Here is a 13,165-nt window from a genome sequence, read left to right on the forward strand (position 1 = left end):
AACTTGTTACCAGACATATGGGATTCTACAGGAAATGTGTTGACTGTGGCAGACTAATGTTGAGCTTTAAATTAAAATATAACAACAAAATCCTACACTTCATAATTCACTCTGAACATTTAAACACCTGGAGTTCATTTTATATTCTCTATCAGGTTTCTTTTATAAATGATATAATAAACTGTTTAATACAGTTATACATATTTCTATCAAAACTATTAAACACTAACCAATAATTTCAGCTTTAGCTGTTTCTCACATTTGTATGAAGCTACATGATGCTCATACTGACTGAGTAGTTTAAACTGAACATGCTTTGGATGTATGGCTCCACTATTCCTGAAATAAATATTTTCTATTTGCTCACATTTCTTCTAAATTCATCCCGACATATTTGTCATATTTGTAAACTGTGTGATCTTGAGTTGAATCAGTCTCAGTGGGTTTTTATTAGTCTGGCTGCACATCATGAGTTAGTGTAGATGGAGCAGAGGTTCAGATGTGAAGTCTCCACTTTTTATTGAAGGTGAAGCACGTTGTCTTTCATATTAATGAGAGCTCTTTCTCTTTCTGTATCTTACAGTTTTTAACCTGTCAGGATGTCCACTTTATAAACTCCTACATTCTCTACTTCTCCAGCTATAAACAGATTATTGAACCTTGAATATTTTAAGCTGAAACTCCGTTTTTCTAAACTTAAACCATGTTTTCTTTATTCAGACTGGATAACTGCAGTTTGTCAGAGATCAGCTGTTCTGCTCTGATCTCAGCTCTGAAGTCCAACCCCTCCCACCTGAGAGATCTGGACCTGGGTAACAACGATCTGCAGGATTCAGGAGTGGAGCTGCTGAGAGATCTTCTGGAGAGTCCAGACTGCAGACTGGAGACTCTCGAGTCAGTTCTCCATCTTTTACTTCTGTGCTGAGATGAATATGTGAGAGTTGTGTTGACTCTGAGCTGCAGACATCAGGCTGATATGATCCTGATCCTCTCTGAGTATCTTGATGCTAAAGTCTGTTTTCTTCTTCTGTGGTTTCTTTCCCTGACAGTGGCAGAGCAATGTTAAGGAAAATCAAACTCTGCATGATTCACTCTGAACCTCCTAAAAACCTCAAATTCATCTTATATTCTCCTTCATGTTTTTATTTTAAATAAATGACATTATAAACACATGAATACAATAATTAAACATTTATATTAAAACTATCAAACACTAACCAATATGTTCAGTTTGAGCTGTTTCTCACATGTGTATGAAGCTACATGATGCTCATACTGACTGAGTAGTTTAAACTGAAGATGCTTTGGATGTATGGCTCCACTATTTCTGAAATAAATATTCTCTATATATTTTTGATCACATTTCTTCTTAATTCATCCCGACATATTTGTCATATTTGTAAACTGTGTGATCTTGAGTTGAATCAGTTTCAGTGGGTTTTTATTAGTCTGGCTGCACATCATGAGTTAGTGTAGATGGAGCAGAGGTTCAGATGTGAAGTCTCCACTTCTTATTGAAGGTGAAGCACGTTGTCTTTCATATTAATGAGAGCTCTTTCTCTTTCTGTATCTTACAGTTTTTAACCTGTCAGGATGTCCACTTTATAAACTCCTACATTCTCTACTTCTCCAGCTATAAACAGATTATTGAACTTTGAATATTTTAAGCTGAAACTTTGTTTTTATAAACTTACATCATGTTTTCTTTATTCAGACTGGAGCACTGCAGTTTGTCAGAGATCAGCTGTTCTGCTCTGATCTCAGCTCTGAAGTCCGACCCCTCCCATCTGAGAGTTCTGGACCTGAGTAACAACGCTCTGCAGGATTCAGGAGTGGAGCTGCTGAGAGATCTTCTGGAGAGTCCAGACTGCAGACTGGAGACTCTCAGGTCAGATCACTGGCTGTAGTTCATGTGGATTTTTATTTATTTATCATTTATATTATTTCTAATTCCAGAGTTTCTTTCTACTGTAAATGGCTGAATATTTTAAAGAACAACAAAAAGCAGAGAAAGTAAATGTGTGACTCTGAAGTCCAACCGCTCTCATCTGAGACATCCTTTCAGCCTTCACTCTCACTGTGCTCCATGAGTCAGTGAAGATGCTGTCAGTACTGATGATCTGTGATGGAGATGAAGGAGGTCAAATATGTTGCTGAGAAAAACTGCTGCAGAGAGTTTGAGCTTATCAATTGTTTTGAATCTACATCATTTGAAGAATATGGAGGGTGGTGAGGGTGGTTGGTTCAAGGATTAAACAGTCAACACAGTGGATTTAAAGATGAGCACACGGAGGCAGGAGTTCCAGATCGTTGTTTTTATTGTAATTTGTTGATTCTTGTTTGTCTTAATTGTTGTCTGGTTGATCTGGTAGGAAAGTACAACACATCTTAGTTAGTTCAAACTTAACATTCATACTTCAAATGATATTCCAGCAAAGCAGTTATCTTTCTACATTATTATATGTAATGTAGAAATAAAGTAACCAAATCTAAACGTTACAGAACAGAGGGAGGTAAACTACTCGAGCTGCTATGAACATACAAAACAAAGGAAAGGAACACGTACTGATTATTTACTCAGACAAACAATTGGTTCTCAGGAGTTGCATGAGGCCAGCCAGCTTCTTTGTTTATGGGGGAAAGGATTTGCCACAGGTGAGCTGGAGGAGGGAGCAGGTAGAGGGAGGCCGGAGTGGGAGAGGGATTTTCCACATCATCTGAAACTCAGTTTTTCTAAAGTTACATCATGTTTTCTTCATTCAGACTGAGAGGCTGCAGTTTGTCAGAGATCAGCTGTTCTGCTCTGATCTCAGCTCTGAAGTCCAACCCCTCCCATCTGAGACTTCTGGACCTGAGTAAGAACGATCTGCAGGATTCAGGAGTGGAGCTGCTGAGAGATCTTCTGGAGAGGCCAGGCTGCAGACTGGAGGGTCTCAGGTCAGTTCTCCATCTTTAACTTCTGTGCTGAGATGAATATGTGAGAGTTGTGTTGACTCTGAGCTGCAGACATCAGGCTGATATGATCCTGATCCTCTCTGAGCATCTTGATGCTGAAGTCTGTTTCTTCTTCAGTGGTTTCTTTCCCTGACAGTGGCAGAGCAATGTTCAGCTTTGAATGTAAATATTACAATAAGAATTAAAACTGCGGTCACAGACGTGCACGCAGTTGTGGGTGGGCCTTCGCGTCCGAGCGCCTGTAGGGGAGGGTTGCCGGATGACCCGGCGTCAAGCAGACACGCGCGAGTCGTCCGAAATGAGCCGTTCGTCATTTCTCAAATGTTGGCGTCGTAATTAAATATTTATATTAAAACTATCAAACACTAAAAGATATGTTCAGTTTTATCTGTTTCTCACATGTGTATGAAGCTACATGATGCTCATACTGACTGAGTAGTTTAAACTGCAGATGCTTTGGATGTATGGCTCCACTATTTCTGAAATAAATATTCTCTATTTATTTTTTATCACATTTCTTCTAAATTCATCCCGACACATTTGTTATATTTGTAAACTGTGTGATCTTGAGTTGAATCAGTTTCAGTGGGTTGTTATTAGTCTGGCTGCACATCATGAGTTAGTGTAGATGGAGCAGAGGTTCAGATGTGAAGTCTCCACTTCTTATTGAAGGTGAAGCACGTTGTCTTTCATATTAATGAGAGCTCTTTTCACTTTCTGTATCTTACAGTTTTTAACCTGTCAGGATGTCCACTTTATAAACTCCTACATTCTCTACTTCTCCAGCGATAACCAGATTATTGAACCTTGAATATTTTAAACTGAAACTTAGTTTTTCTAAACTTACATCATGTTTTCTTGATTCAGTCTGGAGCACTGCAGTTTGTCAGAGACCAGCTGTTCTGCTCTGATCTCAGCTCTGAAGTCCAACCCCTCCCATCTGAGAGCTCTGGCCCTGAGTGAGAACGATCTGCAAGATTCAGGAGTGGAGCTGCTGAGAGATCTTCTGGAGAGTCCAGACAGCAGATTGGAGACTCTCGGGTCAGTAAGGGGTCGACTCTCTGCTGGTTCAGCAGGATTGTATTAAACACAGGGAGGTGGAGGTGGAGGTGTTGCTCTCACTGGGGAATCTCTCCAGTTCCACCTTCCAGGCGTAGCCTAGCTTAGCACAACACATCATGGATGTTACCATTTTTCTGCAGTTTCTCCTTTTGTTCATCTTATGTTTCTTTACTTTCATTATTATCAAGCAATATAATACAAGCTGACAATGCAACGCCACATCTCAGTCAGGAGCAACTCATTAACAGACGAATGGGATGTTACAATTAAAAGGAAGTCTGTTTGTTTTTCTGTGTTCCTGGACTAATGCCTAGTGAATTCTCTAATGCAGCTGAGAGCTGTGGGCAGTCAGTCGTAGTGTTTGCAGAGAAGATATGATGTGATTTAAAGCATTGGATCAGTCAGGACTCTGAAGCTGACTAACTCAAAGAACTAACTATTATTTTAACTTGATCTAAAACGGTTGGATTGTGTTCATCCCTGCAGGATCAATGGAGAGACAATCAGAGCCAAGATACAGAAGAACTGTGAGTACTGAACCCATACCCTCCATTCATCAAACTATCTTACATGTAATCAAATCTCAGGTAATATATTGATGTACCACTTGATGAAATCTGTGCCTCACGTTTATGGCTAACAGGGGCTAACCTGCTACAACGGCCCAAAAACACTTACATTAGGAGAAAGGCGCTGAAGCTTCAAATACAATGCAATATAAAAACACAAATTTGCCAAAACACATGCAAATGAAGAAACATCTTCACCAACATTTAGAAAATATACTTGAGGAAGCATGCGCAGCGTTCACTAAAAGCCCTACATTAACGAAACGCTGTAAAAAGAAAATGCTGCAAGAAGCTTAAAACCAAACTGAAACGCAGACACTAAAAAGTGTCGATATTATAAAGATATATAACAGTATAATGACAGTTTGTCAACATTATAAAGTTGTTTTGTCAGTATAGCTGAAGGACAAGGTTAGCTAGCTAGCTTACAGCAGATCTGCAATAATACCTGAAGGAATCACATTGTTAAAATAAACCGATAAAACTTACATTTTTTGTCTCCAGTGACAGTTTAACAGATTTAAACGTTTTGCTCAAGAACTGCGTTTAGGTCTGATACTGTCCCACAAACAACCCTTGAAAAGTCAAATTAAATATAGTGATTGAATCGAATGATGGCACAAACTGATGTCAGCGAGCGACCACAGGAACAAATCCTAAAACCCTGAAATGACTCAGCATTTCTGCACTTCCTGTTTCTTTGTCTTAAAGGGGACCTATAGTGCAAAATGCACTTTTTTATGTCTTTTACACATAAATATGTGTCCCCAGTGTGCCAGGAGACTCACAAAGTATCAGCAAATAAAACCCTTTCTCTTTTCTTCCGTACCCAACTCTTTAAAAAACGGGGGTACAACGAGCTGATACAGATTTGCTGCCGATATTACGTAATTTCGGATGGTGGACCCACAGAAAGTTGCTATCAGAAACAATGCCTGACGTGTTTTGGACGTAATATGGTCTTTGTTTACATTAGCAAGCATCGCTAACACTCAGAGCTAACCTGTACTGGAGAGCACATGTGTTTAAAAAGCAGGAAATAAAAAAAGGAACTCACCTTGTGATAAACCTGAGATAGAAAAAGCATTTGAGCTCCATAGTGTTTCAGAAATAATCCTTGATGTGGTTTAGAACAGGATGGTGTTTTATCACGGCAGAATTTTACTTTATCTCCGGTAAAATTCTGATCAAGCATTAGCTCCGCCTCCTCTTTTTTTTTTTTTTTTTTTTAAAGCTAAGGACCCAAAATCCTTGTTTCTCTAACAGGGCTGGAATAGAGGGATATGAGTAGGGTTGGGCACCGAGAACCTTCCAACATTTCGATTCCAACGGCATCATTTAGACGTGCAACAGCGGTAATTAAAGTTAAAGGAGGATGAAAGCGTAACTAAGGAGCACTATTGGAGTGACTTTGATGGTTATTGGACTCAGGATTAATTTATTTGGATTCCCGCTGTATGAAGAACTTAAAGGATGCCACAAGTAGAACCAATTCACAAAGGGATTAAACTGTTTAAAACACATGCTCAAAGTAAGCTGGGTTTTGCCGATGTGTTTATGTGGATTCAAAATTCGTAAATAATCTACAAAATGGAGGAGACCGATCTGATCGGAGCAACTGTGACAAATAATCCAACTGAAACCGGCATGGACAATGACTATGTTTTAAAAAGGCGCTTATCCAGAAAAGCCCGGTTTGGACACTTTGCGGGCAGAAGAAACATTTCTATAGAAAGAATTATAAATTTCTGTCTTTTTATGCCTTTAATACTAACTTGAATTTGTATTCAAATGAATTAGTCAATTATTTTTTATGTTTTATTGTAATGTAGAGACAAGGCTTTTAGTGACAATCATGTATTACTTTACAATTATATGTAAAAAACAAATTTAAATAAAATAAAAGTCTAAATGTGATGCGATCTTGGGTTGGGAACCACTGCCCTAGATCTAGTCTCTAGTGATTCTGCTTAAAGTGCACCAGATTGAAGCATTTTATTTAAAAATGTTCAAACATCTCTTCCCGGTATGCCTGAGAAGGCATATACTGTATGCTTGTTTTTCTCAACAATAACTGTTTTTAAATGGGGGGGGGGGGGGGGGGTTCCTTTAAAAGTTGGACTGTTGCACTGTTGTAGCTTCAGTGGTTCTCAGGTTACACGTTTAGATCTCCTCGGTTCCCCTCCTCAGTCCTCCGCTCGCATCTCCTGTGGGCGGTACTAAGTCTTGAGGATAGGAGTCGAGGAGGGGAGTCGAGGAGGGGGAATGTAAGAATTGAGAAGCCTCTCATGTGTAAAAGGACTTCATGGAACTTAAGGAAGTAGTCATAGCCCCAAAGGAAGTGCCATCTCTTTCAAAGTACATTTCAAAATAAAAGCTGCCTTCTAACTGCTAATACATTCCTATTTGTGTTCCACCATGACAGACATGTTTTATATCAAATCAAAAATAAAATCAAGTTTTATTTATATAGCACATTTAAAAGCGATTTTGGTCGAGCCAAAGTGCTCTGCATGTAATAAAAACACATTACTACAATCACAATAAAAGACAATTATTGACAACAGAAATGTAAAAAACAAAAACCCAGGGAATAGTCAGGTGTCATGCTGCGCTCTGACTAGAAGGCCAGAGAGAAGAAGTGCGCTCTGACTAGAAGGCTAGAGAGAAGAAGTGCGCTCTGACTAGAAGGCTAGAGAGAAGAAGTGCGCTCTGACTAGAAGGCCAGAGAGAAGAAGTGCGCTCTGACTAGAAGGCTAGAGAGAAGAAGTGTGCTCTGACTAGAAGGCTAGAGAGAAGAAGTGTGCTCTGACTAGAAGGCTAGAGAGAAGAAGTGCGCTCTGACTAGAAGGCTAGAGAGAAGAAGTGCGCTCTGACTAGAAGGCTAGAGAGAAGAAGTGCGCTCTGACTAGAAGGCTAGAGAGAAGAAGTGCGCTCTGACTAGAAGGCTAGAGAGAAGAAGTGCGCTCTGACTAGAAGGCTAGAGAGAAGAAGTGTGCTCTGACTAGAAGGCTAGAGAGAAGAAGTGCGCTCTGACTAGAAGGCTAGAGAGAAGAAGTGCGCTCTGACTAGAAGGCTAGAGAGAAGAAGTGCGCTCTGACTAGAAGGCTAGAGAGAAGAAGTGTGCTCTGACTAGAAGGCTAGAGAGAAGAAGTGTGCTCTGACTAGAAGGCTAGAGAGAAGAAGTGTGTCTTTAGTGTAGATTTAAAAACCCCTAGTGTCTCACATGGAGGGGCAGAGTGTTATACAAGTGATATATTTGTATATATCAACCCAGTCTCACAAAAAAAAGTGTAATAACTACGTTGGTCCACAATTTGGGACGTAGTATTTCTACAAAAACGCATCTGAAATGGTAAGATCCCTACGTTTTTTTTCACCATTCATTCCAATGGCTTGCGTCTATGTCACATGATCTTCAAATTTCTCCCTGCAGAAAAAAAAAAAATGGCCGACATTCGTTTTATTCTCAGTGGAAAATGCCTATTTTAAAGTTAGTTTGGCCATTAAATTGCGTTTTGATGTCATTTGATGCGAGAAATATGAGTTGTTATTTCAGATTATGTGTGCAGTGGATGTACATGATGTTTAGTTTGCTAGTTATTACGAAGATTACTTCAGGAAATTGTGTCCATTCAACGTTTTCATTGTTACCAAGGTGGTTGCTAGGGACGCTGCTATCGATATTATTTCTGTTATGTTGTGTAACTGTTTAATGGTGTTATCTTTATTGCTACCCCCTTCCCCGTCAATGTATAGTGTTGGTCCACAGCGCAAACGCATTAGTTTAACAAAATCCGCATCTAAAATTGTGGCATAGATACGTTATTTTCCCCTGTGCAATTCTCCATTTACTCAACAACAACACATAATTATCCTTGTGTTTATTTATTTGTTTGATTAATAAACACAAGTTGGAATCCGTCAGGACCGAGGGTCGGAGCAGCTCATTTGCTTTAGAGAATATTACACCCGCATGTAAGTATTCTCTCCGCTTCGCTTGACAAACCCCGTGATAGTCCTCAAGCTCTGTGATTGGAGAGTATGCTCCGAGGGTTACGCCGAGCGTCGAACAGCACTTGAAATGGGATGGAACCACGGCAGACTGTCCAAAACTGGATTTGAACGGGTCCACCCCGTCCCCCCCCTCCCCCACCCCGTCCCCAGAACTACACATGCTGGCTATTAATATCTAATAATAAAAATAATGAAATTCAATAACATGCTTTAACCACTAGGTGTCCCTTTATATCAGCTGTGCACCGTTATGGTGTAAATACAGCCTATCTACCAATTGGATCAAATATAAAAGTCAGCCGAATTAGTGTTGATACTGCAAAGAGACGTATTGTGTGAAAAGAAATGTAAGATGTTGTTTAATTGCTGATATATTTATGATCCACGTCACGTTTTCAGTTTTGGCGGAAGTTCTTCCTGCTTGTCTAGAAGTCTTCTCATCAGGGCTCTATAAATAGAGAACTACGGCAGATATGTAATATTTAATGCAGCCGAACCGTGTATTACAATGCCGTTATGTGATGACTCTCAAAGAGAAAAGCAAGCACACTCGGAATAAAGTATTATTTTATTTTTAAAAAATGTTTTCGGTCTGTTTCCGGTATTTGTTTATGACGATGTGATGTGAGATGTGAGACTGGGCTGGAGAATTGCACAGTGGAAAATAACGTATCTTTAGATTCGGATTTTGTAAAAACTAATACGTTTGCGCTGTGGACCAACACTATAAAATGACGGGGAAGGGGGAAGCAATAAAGATAACACCATTAAACAGTTACACAACATAACAGAAATAATATCGATAGCAGCGTCCCTAGCAACCACCTTGGTAACAATGAAAACGTTGAATGGACACAATTTCCTGAAGTAATCTTCGTAATAACTAGCAAACTAAAGATCATGTACATCCACTGCACACATAATCTGAAATAACAACTCATATTTCTCGCATCAAATTACATCAAAACGCATTTTAATGGCCAAACCAACTTTAAAAAAGGCATTTTCCACCGAGAATAAAACGAATGTCGGCCATGTTTTTTTTTTCTACAGGGAGAAATTTGAAGATCACGTGACATAGACGCCAGCCATTGGAATGAATGGTGAAAATAAACGTATGGATCTTACAATTTCAGAGCCGTTTTTGTATAAATACTACGTCCCAAGTTGTGGACCAACGTAGTTATTACACGTTTAGATGTGAGACTGGGTTGATATATCTGAGACCCATATAAGCCTATAGATATAGCATGATAGGAGCACTTTAAAGTCAAATGTGTATTTGGTTTGACGCCTGAAATAATGTGATTAACAACATTTTAAGAAATGTTAACGTTAGACATACTTATATCCAATAAATACCACACTTCTGAATTTTGAGACTGTAGCGGCAGAAATCATATAGAAATAAAACAGATGAGGAATCTTACGAACGGCAATGATCCAAGTCCAGACAAGAATCTCCGTTTGTGCATTTATTTCTATGGTCCAATATCATATACAAAAGCACAACGAACAGCTTTCATATCGATTCCTTTCCTTCAGCCCTTTTTTATGGTTTTCCTTGTATCACCCTGGTTAAAAAACATGTGCCTAGTGCTCTGTCTCCAATATATACAATTACACCAGGTGCTCTAATCACCCAGTGCCCAAACATGCCTTCAAAATAAATTCATAAAAACTACTTTAACTCACTTCAATAACGTCACTAAATAATACACAAAAACAGCAAGAAATACATGTTTAACTATTAAATAAAGTAAAGCAATATATAGCTCAAAGAGTGTCTTTAAACAGGCGGTTCTAACGAGTGGCTAAATTCATAATAACGTCATCACGCTGATCACGGAGAAACTCATCTCCTCATTGGCTGTGATGTTAAATCATGTGACTGTGATGTAGTTCCTTTATAGCCTAATGCTAGCTTTTCACTTGTGTGAAAGAACAGGTATTGGATGTACACAACTCAAAAATAATGTGTAAATACCATAGGATAATCGTTTGAGGCATTTGAATAAGGAAATGTTACATATTATATATTTTAAATAAATAATCCCACCACTGGGAAAGTTGAGGAATATAAATATCTCTGTGAACATCACACTGAACTTTTGTGTATCTTTATTAGTATTTTTCTAAGAGATCTCTGTTTAAAGTGATGTTGGTTGTATAACAAGAGTATTTTCCCTGTTTATCTTCCAGGTCCATGAGGGAATATTGTTCACCATCTCAACAAATAGCAGCGCATCCAGCCCCGTAATCCTGCATTTGGTTTGTTTCCTTCAATTTCTGTCCCTCAAATCTTTGGAAACAGTCAGACTTTTTTGCGTTTTTTTTCCTGACAATGGTCACTGTTGAATGATAACAAAAGGAAGCCAGTCTGTATTGAAGGTGGGAAGAAGCTTGGGAGTGATAGCCGTAGCTTACATCAAACTGAAACTGGGTAAAAACCCAAGAAAGAATGCATATAATTGTAATTCAATTAGACTTAATGATACATTTACTCCAACAGTTCCCAACCTTTTTTGTCTTGTGTACCCCTTGAGCTGGTTTCCATTCTATAAGAACCCCCTCACTCATCTGTTATAATTCTCCTACATTTCTCCGTGTATTAACCCCTTTGTGATCGTGTTTAACCCAACTGCTCCTAAATGAAAATCACTTGTAAAACTCACATTCAATAAAAATGCATTTAAACTTGAAATGTACATTTATTTACACTGCAAAAATCACAGTGTATATTGTCCTCTATAGTACATTTAACACCAGGGTCAGGGTGTATATAGGTCCAAGAGTTTGGGGTTCTCTGAACACTGTCAAAAGAGTAAAATATAAACTCCAAATAAAGAGTTAGATTTGAACACTTTGGGAGTCAACATATACACTATAACTGGTACTTTGTTGACACTGTTTGAGTGCTTTCCAACACGTGCAGTCTAAACCTAGAACCCTCAGAGAGTTAAAGTGTACTCTTAGTCAGTGTTTCAGTGTCACTGTGCAGAGCTGATTATTCAACACTTTGAGAGAGAACATTTACTCCATGGTCATTTTTCACACTGTTTCAGTGCTGTTTAGCTGATGTACACCAAACAAACAATTTTGGGGTGAATCATTAACACTTCAGGAAATAAAGTACACATCAGATTCTTGAAAACATTTGTTTATTTTCAAACATTTGATTTTGATGTGTTTTAAATATAACATCTAATCAGTAGCAACATCAAACAACCCACAAAATACATTGGTCAGGTGAGCATTTGTACATTTGCTCATTAGGCCTCTTTAGCCTGGGGAAACACTTTAGAGGTCATCGTTTCAAAATCCTGTGACAACAAATGGACTTTTTAAATCACATGTGTGGAATACCATTAGTACATTACATTACATGTTAGACGCTTTCATCCAAAGCGATGTACATACTCAATACTATGGGCAATCCCCACAGGATTGAAGTGTCTCAGGGACCCAACGACATGCTGACTTCAGTGGGGTTTGAACCTGTGTCACCCTGCACTATAGTCCACTGTGCCAAAGCCTCCATCCCACTTCTGCTAATGTGCAAAGGAAACTGACAACAATTGTGTTTTGAAAGAGTAACAATCACCACACAGGATGATCAACAACTAAAAGTGTACATGGCAACCAGTTTACATCAATGTTGTAGATGGTGGTCTGCAAACATGTGTGCATGCCGTTTAAGGCCTGGTCATAGGAGATCCCAAACACATAGTGTGCTTTAAAAAGTCCATCACAACTGACAGGGAAGACTTGGCCCTGCAGGGAAGGAGCTCACCATCCAACCCAATGTAGTACTCATGGAGCTGTTTCTTGTGGTCCCAACTGCTAGGCTGTAGGGTTGCCTCCACTGGACCAGAGTACTCCTGAAGGCTGGAGATAACTGTAAGATAACTATAAACACAAATGCATGTGTAGATCTTATTTTGATGGATGGGTCAGACACTGACAAAAACCTTTGATAGCAAATCAGATCAGATCCTGTTACAACGAAGGGACAACGTGGAATACCATACACTAGTGCTAATGTAACATTTTGAATTACTGTAACAGAGTATTCCTACACTCTGGTACTTATTTTCCTCTAGTACCTGAGTACTTCTGCTTTTACTCAAGTAAAGGATCGGAGTACTTCTACTGAAGTAAAAGATCTGAGTACTTTTCCCATCTCTGTAGTCATTACAATGAGAAACAAAACCATGTTAACTTAGCATCTCCAAAACAAGGAGAAAGTTAAGTTGATAAATGGAAAAAAATGCTATATTAGAAGTTTTATTTAGAAATACTTCATAATTAGAAGCTAAGACTCACAATCATTAAGAAAAGTATCTTGTTTTTTGTGTGTTAGCCTGCAGTATTTCTACAAAAATAAAAATGTTCATTAATACAGTACTACTTATTGCTTATGAGAAAGAAAAAGATATCCAGGCTCCTGTCGCCATCTGGTGGTGAAGAGAAGAGCAAAGAGGGGCAAACACCTGTCTGCAAGGTTTCTATTTCATATTCAGAAGCAAATCATTGTGTTGTTTTATTGCAGTGTATAAAAG

At 38.8% G+C, this 13,165-nt stretch overlaps 1 protein-coding gene across 1 annotated transcript in view; it reads left to right on the top strand.

The window, feature by feature from the left end:
* Window positions 1-11,307, top strand: part of LOC307027953 (NACHT, LRR and PYD domains-containing protein 3-like) — a gene marked incomplete at its 5' end in the record, with an annotated part of 42,431 nt that extends 31,124 nt beyond the window's left edge. The window contains 6 exons of the mRNA XM_079662647.1: window positions 721-894; window positions 1,715-1,888; window positions 2,764-2,937; window positions 3,823-3,996; window positions 4,504-4,544; window positions 10,806-11,307. Coding sequence (XP_079518773.1) covers window positions 721-894; window positions 1,715-1,888; window positions 2,764-2,937; window positions 3,823-3,996; window positions 4,504-4,544; window positions 10,806-10,813 — 745 coding nt within the window. The 3' untranslated portion in view covers window positions 10,814-11,307. The remainder of the gene's footprint in view (window positions 1-720; window positions 895-1,714; window positions 1,889-2,763; window positions 2,938-3,822; window positions 3,997-4,503; window positions 4,545-10,805) is intronic.
* Between the last annotated feature and the right edge of the window lie 1,858 nt (window positions 11,308-13,165).

This window comes from Notothenia rossii (assembly GCF_949606895.1).
Source record: "Notothenia rossii genome assembly, chromosome: 2".
Classification (NCBI taxonomy): domain Eukaryota; kingdom Metazoa; phylum Chordata; class Actinopteri; order Perciformes; family Nototheniidae; genus Notothenia; species Notothenia rossii.